Below are 18,797 nucleotides of genomic sequence, written 5' to 3'. Positions count from 1 at the left end.
GTGCCATGTGCCTGCTGCCCACCAGCCTCCCGACACCTTCCCCTGCTCTCCTCAGACACTTTCATCCCAACCACAGAAATCAAAGGAAAACTGAGGCACTAGGGGGGTTGATGCAACCTGCCAGCTGAGCAGAAAGCAGCACCCAGGGTTTTTCAGCCCCGTGCTCTCCACTGGAGCCTCTTGCCCCCTTTGCAGACACCTCTACATCTGTAGCAAAGCCAAAAATATGCTTTTTTTAAGGCTCAGACATCTCCCTGTGCTGATTTCCAGCACTGTTTGCACAGCTAAGCTGTCCCTGAGCAGCCTGGCCTCCCCTCGCTGGGGTGATTAATAGCGGTTTTGCTAGTAAAACAAAAGGCCATTAAGAGCGCTAATATTTGCTCTCCCTACTCCCTGCCTACTTCATTTTCTACTCCAACATGAGTCCTGCATGCTTTCCCCAACGAGACATTAATAAGGGTGCAAAGCCACATTGATTTCCCCAATACAAAGGATGCGATTCATCTGTCCAAACCCAAACCCACTGGCTGTGAAAGCAAGGATGCTCCCAGCTCCATCCCCCCAGACGAGGGATAATAAATCCAAGACCAGGGTAGAAATGACAGGGATACCCTGCCTTCACCTGAGACCAAGTTTTTTTAATATTAAGGAGAGCAGCAGCATTTTTAAAGGGCTTTCAGGGAGTCCCATCCCCATCCCAGCAGTAACAGGGACCCCATTAACATAGAAAAGCTTCATTAAAAGCAGCTCAAACCCCACAGAGATTGGAAATAAACCCAAACTCTGGGGAGAAGAGCCCCACTTTGGGGTTACTCACTGCTCACCAGTGCTGGCTCCTCCACAGCTTGCATAGGGACAACCTCCTCTTGCCAAAAACCACAGCACCAGAAGAAACCCCCTTACTCTGAGACCCTTTAGGGGATGTTGATGCCCCTTGAACCCTTTTATCCTGCTGGTCCCACCCTCCCCAGGTGGGATGTGTCTGGGTTAAAAGCCCTGGGGAAGGGGGTTGGGTGCCTCTGGGTTTATTTGCTCTACCAGCTGGGGTGGTGATTTGCTCCAGTGTTTTATACAATGCAGTATAACACAGGCCACCAGCCCCACGGGATGGGACACACATTTTCCATCCAGATACACAAATTCATTAAAACAGAACCTTTTTCTCAGGGCAGGAGCAGTTTCCCATTTTGAAAGCACTTTAGAAAGCAGCTGTGAATTTTCCCATGTCCCATTCCCAACAAAGCAGATGGTTTTACAAGTCACACCCATGTTGCTGCTCCATTTAATACCCTTTTTTTTTTTTACTGGCTTAAAAGCAACAAGTCGACCTGAAATCACCCAGCCACAACACACGGCCTGAGCATGTTGGCTGAGCAAAACCATCGCTGCTCAACACCAGCAGCAGTTGTGACTCCTCATCCTCACCATGGCCAGGCTGTGATTTGAAATTCAAGGATGCTCTGCTCGCTGGGATGAGTGGATACAGGGAATTTTGGGGGTTTGGACCCTCTATGATGTGGCTTTGAGCTGGAACATGGTGTTGAGGGTGCCGACCACAACACCATGTGGTGTGTTTAAGAAAAGACTGGACATGGCACTTAGTGCCATGGTCTAGTTGACAGGGTGGTGTCAGGGCAACGGTTGGACTCGATGATCCCTGAGGTCTCTTCCAACCTGGTTGATTCTGTGATTCTGTGACCAGGAAGAGAAGGTAGTGCTGGAGCTGCTGGGCTCTTCTGGTGGGCAATGGACTCAAGCCCTCAAAAAAAGCCCATCATGGACCACCTCAACAAAAAAAAAATCCCTAATTATCACTGAGTACGAGGATTTTGGTTTCACCACAGCCCTTGCCTAGGGAAGCCGAGACCACAGCGGGGAGGGGAGCCCCCTTCTCCCCCAGACCATGTGCTGAGCATCAAGGACCACGTTTCGGAGCATCTCAGAGATGCATTTCCACATCCCATGTTTCAAACGGCCCAAGGATAAAGTCCATCCAGGAGAAGGCTGTTTCACCGCGAGTGTCCCGTGGGATTTCTCCCAGGAGAAGGCACCGGCTGCTGCCACGGGAACACGGCAGGGTGGGACTTGTGGGGCTGCAGGCCAGGGAAAGGCGATGGAGATGGGGGGAAAAAACAGATTTTTGAAACATGGCTCTAAACAAGCTTCTTCAGGGATGATTTTCTTTCTCCTTCTTGTTTTTTTACGATATTCTCCGCAGGTTTTCCCCGGGCGGCGGGGACCTGAGGCACTCCCGGGCTCGGCATTGCTAACATGTATTTCTGTATTCTCACGTCTCTCCTAGTTAATCTTTAGGGAAAGGGGAATTGACAAACTGGTGAAAACCTGACTGACACTCCCAATCAAAATACAAAAGAAACAGAAATAAACGGCTCTGAAAAGAATCGCTATTTAATTAGAAATTACAGCTGTGCCAGTGAGTCACGGCGGGGAAGCGATACAGGCTCGGCAGCGAGGGGCACCTGTCAGCAGCATGACAATGGGGACCGGCTCCATCCCGGGGCTGTGACGGGAGATTTAGGGGGGATGGAGGGGACCCTTTGCCATGGGGGGTGCCCTGTTAAGCCTTGCTGAGCCAAGAGCCGGGCACAGAACCAGCCTGCCACGACGCTGGGAAATAAAATGCCTGCAAGCCCGAAAGCTTTGAAGAGAAATCCCCTCCCGGCAGTTTTCATGCTGGAATGGGAAAATCCCCAGTAAATCAGATCTAATGAAAGGCATCAATAAAGATTGCGGAATGAGGGAGACAGAAAGATGAGGGAGGTGGGAATAGAACTGCTCTGGCCATGTTCCTCCCACGGGGAAACCCCAACCCTCCGTCAGTGGGGTACCAAAGCATCTGGGGATCCCCCCCAACTCCTCTGGGAGACCCTGAGGATGGGGTAGGAGAGGATCTGGCAGGGAGATGAGGGACATGGATCAGTCACAAGGGACATGAGATGCTGAGAGTAGGGTGGTCCATGACCCGCCCCCCCCCCCAAATCTGGGCTGTGATGCACAAGCATCTATTATCAACCTGACTCAGATCAAAACTCCCTGGGCTGCCCGTAGCCATCACAGTGGGACGAGGAGATGCCTACGGGAGAGGGGAAGAGCAAATCATGGAGGGAGCAGTGTTTCCTCCCCAGCCCAGGGCTCAGTCACTCGTTTTATTCCCAGCTGTAGTTTATTCAGGCCAAAAGAATTCAATAGCTCTTATCACCTTTGCCGGATCTGCAGTGTGTGTTCAGCGGTGAGACCTTACCCGGTCCTGCATCACCCATCCGAGGTGGATTTCCCAGGAACAACACCTCCATCCCCATTTTACCACCTCCATCTCCATTTTACCACCTCCATTCCCATTTTACCACCTCCACTCTTTCCTCGATTTACTGTCCTAATATCCCCACTGATTTTCAGCTCTGCCTGGTTAACGGCAGAGCGTGAGCTGGCGTTAACCTGCTACTAGAGGAAATTAAACCTGGGAGCAGAGGAAAGAGCGTCGTGGTAGTCAGGGCTTTAGGTACAAATTATTGCATGGAGAAGGGTCCTGCTGAGAACTTCCCACTGGCCACGCAGTTACCCTGGAAAATATCCTTACAATAAAGCTGTGCACCGAGGGATTGCTCGCCGACACCCGCCATGCACCCCAGCACTCCTGCCATCCTGGGGGCGATCCACTGCTGGACCCCAACCCAAATGTCCCCTGGGAATCAGAAGAGTTCCCCCTGCAAAGCATCATCTTGTGACGAGCTGCTCGCTAAAGGATGAGTCAGTTCGAGTCGACGCCAAAAAAGTGTGTTCAGCATTTTGGACCGTACCCGGTAGGAGGCAATAAATAACCCACGTACGCGCACACGCCGCCTCCCGCAGACCTGGGATTGCCACCTATCGTCGCGCTTTGGCTCTAGGACACGAATCTCTTCTTCTTCCTCCCAGTGCTGTTAAACTGGACGGATTTTCCCACGCTGGATCTTCCCAGGCTGGATCCCCGCTTTGGGCTGGTTCCCTCCCTTCGCTGGACCCCCCCCCACGCACACCCAGGCCTGTGGTTGTTGTTTTCCTCCTGCCCAGGCACGTCCCTGCAGCAGGAACCTTTGTTAGGTTGATGCTCTCGCATCCCGGGCACGCTGGTGGCTTTTTTACAGATCCTGCAGAAATTGGCCCCAAATGTGACCCACAGGGCTGGAGGGGGGGGACTTTTGCATTCAGAAAGGACCAGCTTTAATGAGCTTATTATTCAAATGGGGGGAACTGAGTGGGGAAACTGAGGCACAGCCTCCTCCCCAAACAAGTGCGGCGCTCTGGGGCGCTGCCCCCCTCCCCTCTCCGCACCCTCCAAAGGGGCAACCGGCCCCTTTAAGCCCCCCCCTCCCCGCCCGGCAGAGGCTCGGCCCCTTTCTCTGACACAGCAGCCACCGGGGCGAGCTGAACCGGGAGCCGTGGGGAGCTGGGGAGGCTGCGGGGGCCGGGGGCCGGGCGCCCATCGCCGCTCCGCCCGCCCCATGGCTCTGCCCGGGGCGCCGGGCGCTGCCCGTCCCGCTCCGCCCGCCCGGCGCCCGGGGGGAGCCCGGTCCTGAGCCGGCAGCCCTGCCGCCGGTGGGTGCCGGGGACACCGGGGAGGGTGCGGGGGTGCGGGGACGGGGCCGGGGGGGTGCGGGTAGTGGGGGGATGTGGGCACCGGGGGATGGAGGATGCGGGCACCAGGGATGGAGGATGGAGGTACCGGGGATGGAGGATGCGGGGATGCGGGCATCGGGATGGAGGATGCGAGCAGCCGGGATGGAGGATGCGGGTACCGGGGATAGAGGATGCAGAGACTGACTTCCTCCATCCCCGGTGCCCCGGAGGATGCGGAGACTGACAGCCTCCATCCCTGGTGCCCCGGAGGATGTGGGTACCGGGGATGGAGGATGTGGGTACCAGAGATGGAGGATGCAGGGACTGACAGCCTCCATCCCCGGTGCCCCGGAGGACGTGGGTACTGGGGATGGAAGATGCAGGTAGCAGGGATGGAGGGTGAGGGGACTGACTTCCTCCATCCCCGGTGTCCCAGAGGCTGTGGGTACCAGGGATGGAGGATGAGGGGACTGACAGCCTCCATCCTCGGTGCTCCGGAGGCTGTGGGTACCAGGGATGGAGGCTGTGGGTACCAGGGATGGAGGATGAGGGGACTGACAGCCTCCATCCTCAGTGCCCCGGAGGATGTGGGTACTGGGGATGGAGTACACGGGTACCAGGGATGGAGTACACGGGTACCAGGGATGGAGATGCAAGCATGCCAGGACCCCCCCTCCAGTTTCCCTGCTCGCACCCCCGGGCTGGGGGGATGTGCCCCCCACCCCACTCCGCCTCCACCAGTGCTGCTTCCCCCCATCAAATGAGGGAGAGGGGCATTTGGGGGCAAGGTGGGTTTCCCCCCCTCCTCTGCCAAGGAGGGGTTGGGGCTTGAACCCGGGAGGAGGATGGCAGTGGGATGGCCTCCGTGGGGGTAGGAGGCTGCCTGACCCCCCCTCAAAGCAGAGGGGTTCCCCTGGGACATGTCACCCCCCCACTACGGCGAGCTGTCACCTCTGGTAACATCTCACTCCTTCCAACAGTGACCGAAGGAAAGTGGCCCCCGGACTCCTCTTGTGTCACGCAAAAGCCCCAAAGGAGGAGGAAGAGGAGGAGGAGGGGGAGGAAGTAAGAAAAGGATAAAGAAAAATAAGAAGGACAAGGAAGAGCTTGGGCTGGAGCCAAGGGAGGTCTGGATCGAGGGTAAGTTCCTGAGCTGCGCGTCTGTCTGTCCATCTATCCATCCCTTTGGCTCAGCGAGACCCCACTGCACCCAGTCTCCACGTCTCAGACTGGGGGGGGGGGCAAAACAGAGAGTGCCAGGCTCCATCCTGCGCCCCCCCTCAATTAGGGGAGGCTGCTATGGGGGTACCCAGGGGCTTGTCCTCATGCCGGGGCAGAGATCAAGGCAGGAGTGGGCAGGGCGCCCCTCCCCAGCTCTCTGTCTCTGGAAGGGATGGCTCCGTCACCTTGTCTGTCTGTCTCTCCTTGCAGGAGGGGACCCCAGGCTCCCCAGGACACCTGTGCCCAGCTGAGAGACCCCCACCACCACCACCACCCAGCGTTGGAGCCAGCGACCCCGGAGCGAGGGCCTGACACGGGACGCAGCATCATTCCCTGGGGACACCCAGCCCCACGTGCCCCTCTCCAGCACCGGGGAGCAGGCAAGGCGTGAGCCGGTGGATTTTAGCTTCCTGGGACATCCAAGGGACTCTTCCTCTTCCTCCTCCTCCTCCCGCTCGACCGACCAGGCAGTGCTCGCCTCCTCGTCTCATCCCATGGCCACGCCACATCTCCCCACGGCCACCGGCTGAGCCCCCTTTGCAGCATTCCCGACTCCGCATGCTGCATCCCGACCCTGCACCCCGCTCCCACCCAGAGCCCCCCGACCTCGCAGGGAGGCGAGCGCGTGGCTGGGACTTTCTTGGAGGCAAGGGAACGTTAAGATGTTGAAAGCTCCCTGGCCGAGAGGGGCTGCGCGGACGCCAGGCCACCCGGTTAGGGGGGAACAGGATGGACAGAGCTGTTGGGGCCAGGAATCGAGGTCGGTAGGGAAGGATGGACTCCCGGACCTGCCAGGACAGGCAGCCCAGTGACCACCCCAGCAGCAGCAACAGCAGCAATTGTAGCAGCAGCAAAAGTAATTGTGAAAGGGAAAAGATCCGGAGTCGGATGAAAATGGTGATCGGGCAACTGGAAGGCATCTTACAAGAGCTCAAGGAGGTGGCCAAGGAGCTCCGGGAGGTAGGAAAGCCCCGGGGTGCTATCGCATCCCTGCGCGGGTCGCGGTAGCTGCTGGCACCAAATGGGGCTGCCCTGTCCCCGTCCCCCTGCCTTGTTGTGCTGGGGGGAGCAGAGCCGGCTCAGCACCCGCAACCCATCAGCCCCAGGAGGGACATGGGGTGGCACAGCCCGGCTGATGTGCAGTAGGATTTTCAAAAAGAAGGGGGAGAAAAAAAATAGACACAGTTTGCAAAATCGCTCTTGACCTTGACACCAGGGTTTGCTCGGGGTCGGGTGGCCCGGCCGAGGCACCGATCCTGAGGGTGCTGGTGGTGGGAAAAGCACCGTGGGGTCACACACTGGGGCTGGGGGAACCGGTGCCATCAGCACTGTGCCACCGGCAGCTCTGCTCTGCCTTGGGGAGTGTTTTCCAGGCTGCTTTCAAACCAGGGGGGCGGATGAAGAGGGGATGATATTTCTGTGGCTCAAGTGTTTGGGCAACACAGCTCCAAGGTGAAGGGGAAGGGGATTTGGATGGTAATTTAGGACGTCTCTGCAGGTGCTGGGGGAAGCGTGCGGTAGCCTCGAGCATGGCATGGCAGCTCACTTTTGCGATAGGGCAGGCGGGCGTTTGCGTCCTCTCCATGGCCTGAGCAGAGCATGGGGTTATCTCCAGAGCCGTGCAGAACCTCATGTCTCCCCAGGAAGGGCAGAAATTGGTGGAGGTTTTGCTGTGGGGTCACCATGGAGCAGCCCCGCGCGGGTCGGTGACATTTGGGTGCCACCGAGAGAGCGCTGATGCAAGTGGACCAACGTCATCCTCGGTGCAGACGTGGCCGTGGTCAGGGAGGTGACATCTTCCAGCGTGAAGCATTCCCTGGGATGCAGTGTCCTCCTTTGGGATGGCTCTAGTCAGTCTGGGGGATTTTAGGGAGGCCATCCCACTGGGAAAGCCAGCTCTGGGGGGATGCCATGTCCCACCACACTGTCCCCTTGGGTCCCCACGAGGGTTTGACCTGGCCATGGCATCCCTAGAGATTTTCCTTTCTCTCGTGGCTTTGCCAGTCCTTCCTGCAGCAGAAAGCAAACCCGGCCACCCGAAGCAAAAAGCTCTTCCCATTCCCTCAATGCCAACGGGGGAACCCAAAACTCCTTCAATGAATCTCTGGTGGATTAAAAATAGTCATAATGGTAATAATCAGGAGGCAGAACTATTCTCCATTTAGCCTGAGTTCACTTTGTGCTCATCCAGGAGCTTAAAGAGGCCTTTAAAGCAAGGACGATGGCAGTTCAACCCCTTTCATTGAGCCCATGGATCTAAGGCCAGGTGGGACCACCCTAATCCTACAAACATCCCTCCTGCCGAGGATGTGGAGGGATAAGGAGGATCAGGATGGGACAAATCTCTGGCTGTTTCACAGCTGAGGCTGGGTTGTGCTTCTCACCAAGCTTCAGGTGGCTCCACAAGGTCCCCGTTCAGCTCCTGGGGCCAGAAGGACCTTGAGCATCCCCGCAGCATCCTTGGTAGGCTGCCCAAGTCAGGTTGTACCAGTGTGTCTCAGAGCAGAGAAGAGAAGAAGGTGGCCTGAGGACACAGGGGAGGGGTAAATGGCTCTTGACATTCCCTGGGGACAGGTTTTGGGAAGCAGGCTCAAAGGAGGAGGAATAACATTGGAGGGTGGAAGAGCTGCATCCCATAGCTGTCCTGGAAAAGCCCCTCACATCATGGGACAACGTGGCCAGGTCAACGCAGAGCCAGCCATGAGGTCCCTGCTGTGAGGTGTGTCCTAAACTTCACCCCTTCTCAACAACTCCTACAACATACCCATACAACTTTGCAGCAATTAGTTGAATTTATACAAAACAGCATAAAACTCAGTACTAAGAACAGGCTCCAGATCTGAAACACACCAGTCCAACCAGGCTAAACTGGTCTCCAAGGACTCCCAAGAAACAGAGGTCTGGTTTTCCCCAAACCAAGCAGATGTTGGCCATTAGAGGCTTTGGAAATTCAACCCATTGTCTTCTGAATTGCTCAGAGCAAGCTCGATGGGAGCACGTTATGTGGAAATCTCTTTCAAACCCACTCAGAAAAGTCTGTGGTAGACATCAGGCTGGCAAATCATAAGCTCTAGCATACTGGTGAAAAAGAAGAATTAAAAAAATAAGCCCTTGTGGTTGTCTACCTTGCACAGAGCGATGCTCTTCCTCGGCTGGAGGTGAGGGCCAGGACATGGGGACAAGGCTGGGGACAGGCAGCCCTGCAGCCCCAGGCAGGGACTGATGGCCCTGAGCCTAAGTGGGCTTCATGGGTGGGGGTCCCAGGAGGGGCTGTTCAGGGGCATTAAAGTCCATTAGTGCCCACAGGGCCCTGGCACTTGTGATCTTGGTGTATTCTCCAATGGAGATGCCATGGAGGCTTTGGAAATGTCCATCCTTGTGGCCATTTCCTCTGCTCGGGGCTTTGCTGGTGGGGTTGTGGGGCTGGATGTGGTTGGTGAGGGCATCGGTGGACCCAATCCTGCTGCACCAGAGGCACCTGCAGAGCCAGAAAACCTTCCCTGGGTCATGCTGGACCTGCTCCTTCCAGGTTCTCCTTGCAAGAAGAGCTGGGTACCAGGGCTTTGCCAGTCTGGAAGAAGGAGACAGGTCATAACCACCTTGACAAAACTAACCCCTGAAGCCATCAAAACCCCTGTGTGGGCATGAGGGCTTTCACCTAGGGATAAATCTTGCTCCGAAACCACCCACCAGCCCCAGGCACAGCCAGCTCCGGCTCACATAAGGCTTTTTTCCCAGGTTGTCCCTGCTTTTGGGTCTCAAACTCAGTCAGGATTGCGGGATGGTCCCGCGGGGACTCCAGGGTGGCCCCACTCTGCTGAGCCATCCACGGCGATGCGACATGGGACCAGACCCCGGTTAGGCACCATCCCTGGCTCCCGGGAGCGTCTCCCACCTGAAGGCTGTCATTCCAGATGTCCCTTTGATTCACGATGCTGTTTTACCAGTTTCTCCCCTCCCACTCTCCCTCCCTCCCTCTTTCCCTTTTGTGTATATAATTATCCCCCAGCGCTCCGAGACGGGGCTGGATTGTGTGCGGGGGGGTGGAAAACGATTATTAAAAAAAACAACAATCTTTGCTTGAAATCACACACTGGAAGTAGAAATGAAGCAGGAGGCAGGCGGGGAAGGCGCTTCCGCCGAGCTGCCCTGCCTTCCCACGCGCCTCCTGCCAGCACCGGCCTTCTCCCACGGGATTAAGGGTGATGCCATGGGGAAGGAGATACCCCAGGAGGTCCCAGCCATCTCTACAGCAGCTCCTTTCCCAGCCTTAGGGGGATCCTTTTGGTTAGTGCTGGGAGTCAGAAACCATCCGTATTCAGAGGTGGGAAATAAAAATAAGCATCTCTGCAGGTCTCCGGACCCTGCACTTCAAGAAAGATGTTGAGGTGTTGGAGCGAGTCCAGACGAGGGTGACCAAGCTGGTGAAGGGTCTGGAGGGTCTGACCTACGAGGAATGGCTGAGGGAGCTGGGGGTGTTTAGCCTGGAGAAGAGGAGGCTCAGAGGTGACCTTATTGCAGTCTACAACTACCTGAAGGGAGGTTGTAGTGAAGTGGGAGTTGGCCTCTTCTCCCAGGCAGCTAGTGATAGGACAAGAGGACACAGCCTCAAGCTTCACCAGGGGAGGTTCAGGTTGGACATGAGGAAGCATTTCTTCTCAGCAAGGGTCATTAGCCATGGGAAGAGGCTGCCCAGGGAGGTGGTGGAGTCACCATCTCTGGAGGTGTTTAAGAAAAGACTGGACATGGCACCTAGTGCCATGGTCTAGTTGACAGGGTGGTGTCAGGGCAATGGTTGGACTCAATGATCCCAGAGGGCTCTTCCAACTTGGTTGATTCTGTGATTCTCCCGATGCGCAAACCCCCCCAAAATCCCATGGGAAGGGTCCTATCACCCCTGCACCCCTTGATATGGGAGCAGTGGGGTCCCACCACGCAGAGAAGCAGCACCAAGGGGTCCCCTCCAAGCCTTTGGCAGGAGGAAAATCCTCCCCGCGACCCCTTATGAAAATAAATACTTTAATAACGTTGTAATCAATAGGTGATTAGCTGGGAACGCTTGGGAAAGTTCATGGCGAGGAGGCAGCTTATTATTCTCATAATAAAATATTTTAGAGATCTGCGCAATGATTTTGAACTATTTAGCAGCTGATGATGTAGCAAACGATCCTGAGATCCGCGGCACGCTCATTTATAAGCCCCTGTAACCCAGCTTGTCTTTGCGAGCTCCAGTTAATCATTTATTCCTTATTAAATATTTACTCACCTCGCCCGCGCCGGGAAGTGGTTTGGGAGATGCGGGAAGGTCCCTGCTCCGGGAGATTTGGGCTGTGGGGTCACAGGGGCTCTGCTGGAGGGTTTGGGGTGGCTCTTTTTCCCTATGGATGGAGGAACTGATGTTCAAGGCAGTGGTGTCAAATGCCTCTGGGATGATTTGGGAATAGGGTCGGGGATTATTTGCACGGGCCCCGCGGTCCCGTTGCACATCCTCTCCGTGTGACAGCAAAGGAGAGTATGGGGCCAGGCGGGTCGAATCCAGCCTGGGAAAGCATCTACGTAGCATGAGGAGATGCTTTGGATCCCAAAATGTGCTGCTGGAGGTGCACAGCGGGGTGCTGGGGATGGGGACTGAGATGGCAGCTGAGGGAACGTGGGATCTGGGGGGGGAACGCACAAAAATCCCTGCTCCTCTCCCAGCCTGGCTGGGGACAAGATGCTTTGCTGTGGGTGGGGAAAACAGTTGCACCAAGGCAGGAACCTCCGTGCTTGATCTGCAGCCAATAACCAAAAATCCCATTAAAAAAGAACGATGCTCCAGATGTTCAACATCTGCCTCAGCTGGGGAGGTAAACACCCGATTTGGGGCACCCAGGCTTTTATCTGGAAAGCTCCTGGCTGCCAGCAATATCCATGGGTGCGGGGACTGTGCGTGAGGTGAGGGGAGCACCCAGCACTCCCAGCTGGGCTGAATGGTAGGAGCTGGTTTTCGGGGTGGGGGTGAACTGGTTGGTGCTGCGGTTTAGAGCATCCTTGCTCAGTGCCCGTCTCTACGGGGTACCATGGGGACGTGGGCTCATCCTTCTGCATCACCTCTGTCCATCCTCCAGCTGCTCAAAGCTTGTTGCTTTGGGTGAGTGCTGAGCATCCCTTGGCCACCAGCACCTGCTTTCAGGGCACTCAGGCGCAGCAGGATGAGGCCCCTTGGTGACACCACACACGAGGCCAATGGGAATTATTTTTGGTCCCTGTTCTCCTGCTGCCAGGTACCCCTGGTTTGACCAGAGATGCTCTGCTGTCACCTGGCTCTTTCCAGCGAGGTGAAACCTAAAGGCAAGGGAGGACGGGGACACCTCCTCTCTCGGTCACCCCCATGGCACCTCTAGCACATGCTGAGGACACCCCAACCCTCCTCACCTGCTTGTAGGGGGAAAGAACCACCCCAATTCACTGGACTCATCACCAGGGTCTCACCCCAAACCACCCGATCCCAAGTCTGGTCCATCCATCCTCCCTCCCTCTCCCAGCAGTGATGGCCTCAGCTAGAAATCTTTGACAACCTGCCTCAGGAGGGAGAAAAAAAGGGGAGAAAAGCCCAAATCCTACTTTACATTTCAATCCTCAGCAGGTACCAAGTGTCACATAGGTATTTAACACCTCCCTCCTGCCACCACCACTTTAAAATAGAAAGAGCTCCTAAAAATAGCCACCACTGATGTGACACTAATCCCTGTGGTGAGGACCAGGATGAGGATGAGGACTGGGACAAGGATGTGCCTCCTCCTGGTACCCACCGAGCCCAAATCACAGTGGGTCCCTTCAATGAGGATGAGGAGAAGCAAGGACCCAGGGTGATATGGACCCACCTCGATGGCCGGGGAGATGCTTGCCCTGACCCCAGTGTTGTAATCACCAAGCCTGTGTGAAAACAGAGGTGATCTCATTTCAGCTGCGGGTTTCAGCAGAATCTTTTGCTGCCTTATTAAAAAATAATAATAGCTGGGAGTTTCCCAGAGACAGCTCTTTTCCTGCCCTTTTTCCTAATTCTTTCTTGTCACTGAGAAAGAAGAGGTCACGTAATCTTTTCTTTTTCTCCCCTTTCCTCAAGTTTCACCCCTTCTGCCCCAAAGAAAATAGGAAAAATAAAAAGAAAAAAGAAAAAAGAAGAGAAATCTGGTGGTGCATTGGGAACAGAAGCAATTACCTTTTCTAATTGCAAGACTTTCTTGTGGATGTTGGTGCAGATGCTCCCAGCTTGCCCTCAGCACCCTTCAAAGCCAAAGCATGAAGGATGGATGGGTCCCTGGAGGTCTTGCATGGGCAAGGAGACAGGAAAAATAAGTCAGAGATCATGGGTGAAGAGCTTAGGTGAAGCTCGTTGCCTTCTACTGCCTGGAATGAGAAGCACTCAGCTCACTGTCCCCAGCACCACCCTACTTCAGGCACCCAAAGTACCTCCAGGAGACAGGGACATGATGTAGATCCAAGGTCCATCCCCAAGTCAGGACAAGGGATAGGCTTCAAAGTACCTTCAAGAGGTCCATCCAGGAGAGAAACTGCCCATGGGGCTGGGGACAGGTCTCCATGCAGCACAGCTCAGAATGGGACTGCTAGTCCTGAGCTGGGCTTATATGGGTTACTGGGCCATGGGCAGGGTGGGGTGAGGGTTCCAGGTGGAGTCTGTTAAGGTGTATTAGTGCCCATCACAGTGTGCTCAGGTCTGATGGTGGGAGAGGTCCTCTCATTTCCAGCTCAAACTTCATCTGGGCACCCTTTTTTTTCCATGGAATAATGTTTTTTGGCAGCTTTTATTGCCAATGTGTCCAACACGCTCCTGGGCAGCAATCCCCAACCCTTCATCCTGCATGTTCCTGGTGACACCAGCCGGTCCCATCTCAGAATGGGTCTCCCTGTTCCCAGGGGCTCCCCAATTGCTCTGCTCCATGTTTGTACCAGGCAGCAAAAGCACACATCCAGCTTCATCACCCTCACCCGAACCATATGGGATCCCTGTGCCCCTTGGGGTTGTGCCCCCATGGAGGTGACACTATTTTGTCCTCCAAAGATGCTCATCCAGGTTGTCCCCAGGTTGTCACGCAGCATTTGGTGACCCAATAAATGGTCCTTGCTGCAGCCAGAGCTTGGAGATGTCCTGTGGGGTCCTGCAGCTGATTTAAAAGAGGGGGTGCCGCGTGCCTACGGCTGGATGCCCCCAACAAGTAAATGGGGGGCCAAGGTCCCCCATCCTTGGTGCCATCTCCTCGGGAGCTTGGCAGAGCAGGAGAACTGCATGGGCAGGGTTGTCAAAGAAGCGAAATTTGGAGCTCGAATATGGGAATTTTATTAAAATTAGGTCAGCAGAGTGTGATGGAGCCACTTGGGCTGCTGGCAGCGTAATCATCCCCCCGGGCTCCTGGTTTCTGATGCCCAGACGTATTAAATTACCCTTAACTCTGCCCACACATCCTCAGCCACCATGAGGGCTTGGTGAGGAGCCTGCCCTGCTGAGTCGTGGTTTATGGTGCATTTCTAGTGATTTATGGCGTTGACCCAAACCTCTGTGCTCTGGCATCCAGCAAAGCTCTGCAGAGACCAAGGGCAACCTGGCAACGTGACAGCAGCTTTGGGGTGGCCACTCTTGGCCACCCACCACAAGGATGGGCTGGGGTGTCTAAGCCCAAGAATTCAGTTTCCCCCCCAAAAGTGCTCAAAAAAATGGAGTTATGGGATAACAGCAGCATAAAAATGATGGAGAGATGTGTCATGAGTAATTATTCTTGGTGGATGAGGAAGTCCAACACCTGTTGATGAATTGTGGCACCAATGGAGATACGGCAGGGCTTTTCGGTGGCATGAGAAGGAAAGAAAATGTGTCTGGCAAGATATTGCCCATTGATGTGTTGTCCCTCTGTTATTTTGGGAAATCTCTGGCTGATTTCCACCAGGAAAGGACGTGTGGAAGGGCAGAGGAAGGAAAAAGATGGGGAGAGAAAGGCAATCATGAAAAATAACCAGGAAAAAAAACCCTTATGCATGGAGAAACCACCTGGAAAAAGCCAAGCACAGGGGTTTGTCACTCTCAAATGCTCCGTGTGTGGAATGGGGGGACCAAGGAGCAGTGAGAGGGACACAGCCCCGGGGTGCCAGGGAGCCCCGATGCCCGCGGATGCCCATGCTGGGGAGTTGGGGAGCACAAAATGCATCAACTGGGTGCACAAACAGGTACGAGGGGTATCGAGGGGTTCCCCCTAGCCCCCCCAACCTGTCTGCCGCTGCCCACCTCCTGCTTGGCAGCGCTGGGCCTGGCCAGGCCCTCTGCCAGCTCCCCCGGGGAAGGTGGGGGGAAGCGAGCCAGCAACCCTGCCAAAAATATGCGCTTCAACCTGCTGCTGGGTTGAATTTTCACGTCGTGCTCTGCCTCCCGCACGAAATAAAACCACACACACCCCCATGCACACGCATATATACACGCAGAAACACCAGCCAAGAAACGCCACGGAGAAAGAGCGATGGCTCCAGTTGGATGCCACAATGATGGGTGCTCGGGTGGGATTGGGGTACCCCGGGCAGGATTAGTGCTGGCCTCGGTGCTGGGCAGCCGTTGAGCTGGATGGGGTTAAAGAGTTGAAGGTGGGTGATGAGTCTCTTGCACCTCGGCAAGGTCATTAGATGGAGACCACAGTCCGTGGGAGCCACAGGAGGAAGGAGGTCCTTCCCCCTTCTGTCCCCTTCCAGCCCTGCCCGTGGCTCCGACCTCAGCTAGGACGTTACATCTGCTTATTTTTACTTTTTTAAGGCTTTGTTTTATTCATGCTCCATGTGAGGTCTGTCCCCTGCGGCGTGGCAGGGCTATGACCTCATCCCCAAGCCACCACGGGTCTTGCTATACTCAACATCATGCAAGAGAAGAAGGATTGGGGACCGAGCCCATCAGCATCCCAGCCAGGGCAGGGAGGTGACAGCGCTGTCCCCGCAGCCCCCGACCTTCCCGTGCTGCTCTGCATTTTGTCACACAGCCTTGGAACATCTTCCACCCCCTGCCTCAGTTTCCCCACCCGCGGAGTTGCCTTTTCCAGGGGGAGGAGGTGGCAGTCGCTGGTGGCTCCCCATGGATGGGTGCAAGGGACCAAGGGACACCGCGTGTGCAGGGATTTGGAGTGGCACTCAGGGTCCTGGGGGACAAGACAGACCCCAGGGCCACCCTAGGAAGGGCCCATCCTGCTGCACCGAGCTCCCAGGAGCACCCAAGGCTTCACCGCTAGCTCAGGGCCCATGGGTGCTGTGCCCATGGGTGGGCTTCAGTCCCTGTTGAGGGGCTCCTGGAGCAGCTCCACCTGGGCTGAGACCTCCCAGCTCATCACGCTGGTGATGCTGGGGGGAATGGCAGAGATTTAGGGATGGGGTGTTATTACGGAGTCCAGCGACTGCCCTCAGCCCGTCTGTCCGTCCGTCCGTCCGCAGGTGGTGAGCCAGATCGACCGGCTGACGTCCGACTTCGAGTTCGAGCTGGAGCCGGACGACTGGACGACGGCGACGGTCAGCAGCACCTCGAGCAGCGAGAAGGGGGGAGGCGCCTTCGAGCTGGGACCCCTCGATTTCCCCACCTCCGACATCCTCTCCGACAGCTGGGAATTCTGCTCCTTCCTCGATGCTTCCACCCCCTCCGACCCGGGCGACGGTCCCGAGCCCCCCCGGCCGCAGCAGCAGCCCCCACCGCCTCGCCAGCCCGATTACCGGCTCATGAACGGGGGGATCCCCATCACCAACAGTCCCCGCGGAGGGGGGACCCCGGATTCATCCAGCGAGGAAGCTTTTGGCACGACAACCGGCCAGAAGATCCCGCACCACCGCCCGGCCGGCACGCGGGAACGGGTCCGATTCAGCGACAAGGTGCTTTACCATGCTCTGTGCTGCGACGACGACCGGGACGGTGACAACGCGGTGTCCCCAGGGACCGATGGCCCCGAGGAGTCTGGTCGTAAGGTGCTGGCGGGGCCACCCTCGAAGCACCTTTCCAGCGGTGGTGGTGGGCCCGCGGCGCGGCGGCTGACGAGGAACAGCAGCACGCAGACGGTAGCCGATAAAAGCACCCAGACGGTGCTGCCTTATATCCCGGCCAAGCAGAAAATTAAAAATAAAAACTGATGCCGGGCTCCGCCGTATGGATTTGGGGAGGGTGGGTGAACGGGAGGGGGAGGGACAGAAAAAAAATTATATATATATATATATAAAAATATATATTTAAATAAATCAATACTAATAATAAAATCAACATGAAAAGGTGGCAAAGAAGACAAATGTCCCAACTACCTACCTGTCATTTTTGAGGCTCAGGGAATTCTAAACTTTCAATTTTAATTTTGTGGACAGAAGTTTCAGATCAATAAACCGTCCGTCATGGAGAAATAACAACAATAACATATATATATTATATGTATATATGTACCAAGAGAGGGAAACTATATGGAGGGGAGAGCCAGAGCATCTGAGGTCATGGCCAGGGGATGGATGGGGACGTGGGGACGCTGGTGGGGGGGGTGGCTGGGCTGGGGGGGGACCCAGTGTTTCTCCTTGGGACATCTTATCCCTGTTTGGCTTAAGAAGAGCCGGTGGGATTTGCTTTGTCACATCTGACGTCTGAGCAGAGCAGGGACGTCACCGGAGCTGTCACCTCCCCGGCTGGCATGTGGCCCGAGAGCTTTAGAGGGACGGAGAGGGGCTTGTGGAGACCAAAACCACACCGGTGCCGAGGAGTAGGGGTGAGGAAACCACCCCATCTCCCAATTTCCATCCTTCATACCAGCTCCAGGGGATATATCAGTGACCTCAAAGCCTTGCAACCATCTCAAACCGACATGTGAAGTGTCTCCAGCTTTCCTTCAAGAACCTGCTTCTGGGTTTGTGTTTCAAAAGCTTCAGCCCCAATTTAGCGGGAAAACAAGTGGATTTGCCCTAAAAAAATGAAGGAATCTGGGCCTTCAGATCCCCCCTTGGCATTTTTTTTTTGGCTTCCAGGTTCTGCTGAAGCTTTCGGCATCCAAAGGGGTCAGTGCAGCACCTGGGCCTGGAGACAAACACCCCATGTCCTCCCCGTTGGCTCTTCCTCCCGCAGAGATGTGCTTGCACCACCAGCCCTCGAGCATCCTTGGCATGACGGTGGTTTTTCCAAGCCTGGCAGCAAAAAAACCCACCGCCTTGACTCTTTATTTTTAATCCAGGTCAGAGATGCTCCGTTTCAAGCTTTTTCCCAGTGTCGCCCCAGAGCTGGGACCCTCGCTGCCACCCAGCATCACACATGGGTGAGGGATGCTCGTGAGAAACGCCCATCAAAGAGGAAGCGGCGGTGATCAAAACACTCTGAATTCAACCCAAATCACAGCAGGAGGAAAGCCTTTCACCCAAATGACGTTGAATTAATTTTTTTTTTCAATTTTTAGGACCCAAGGGACATGGTGTCAACTGGGGATCCACATATGTTCCCATCAGCACCTGGGATTCAGGGGAGCATACAACTGGGTCCCCACCAGGACATCCCAGCCCTGGACAAAGCCAGGAGAGAGAAACACCACACAGAGGGGACCATGGGAGGAAGATGATGCTGATACATCATCTTCCTCCACATCTTCCCCTACCCCCAGGGCTGAAACCCCGAGGGGAGCATCAGCCCCTGGTTTTTCACAACTAGGGCCATGGAGGGACGGGATGTCCCCATCCCACACCCCAGAGAGGGGACAGCCAGGGTCACCCAGAGCCGGCACGGGGAGATGTGGGATGGGACAACACCTCTCCACTCCCTCCATTACTCCATGTGTCAACAGCCAGTTACTTATTTATTTTTATGAGGTTTTTACAGCCTGGCCCCACTGTGAAAGCATGATTAATAGATGTAGCTTTGTCCTTTAATAACTCCTCCCGAAGGATGCCAGGAAGAGCACGAGGGAAAAATTCAGAGCAGTCGGAGC

At 55.6% G+C, this 18,797-nt stretch overlaps 1 protein-coding gene across 1 annotated transcript; it reads left to right on the top strand.

Moving 5' to 3' along the window:
* The first annotated feature begins 4,507 nt into the window (after nucleotides 1-4,507).
* INSYN1 (inhibitory synaptic factor 1) lies at nucleotides 4,508-16,991 on the top strand. The gene is made up of 4 exons (XM_068410616.1): nucleotides 4,508-4,596; nucleotides 5,598-5,757; nucleotides 6,049-6,798; nucleotides 16,297-16,991. The coding sequence occupies exons 3-4, from the start codon at nucleotides 6,613-6,615 to the stop codon at nucleotides 16,978-16,980; spliced, it is 870 nt and encodes a 289-aa protein (XP_068266717.1). The 5' UTR covers nucleotides 4,508-4,596; nucleotides 5,598-5,757; nucleotides 6,049-6,612; the 3' UTR covers nucleotides 16,981-16,991.
* Nucleotides 16,992-18,797: the final 1,806 nt, after the last annotated feature.

Source organism: Nyctibius grandis, chromosome 11 (genome assembly GCF_013368605.1).
Source record: "Nyctibius grandis isolate bNycGra1 chromosome 11, bNycGra1.pri, whole genome shotgun sequence".
In the NCBI taxonomy this organism is placed as follows: domain Eukaryota; kingdom Metazoa; phylum Chordata; class Aves; order Nyctibiiformes; family Nyctibiidae; genus Nyctibius; species Nyctibius grandis.
The sequence above is the reverse complement of the archived record's forward strand: the minus strand, read 5'-3'. Positions and strand labels throughout refer to the sequence as shown.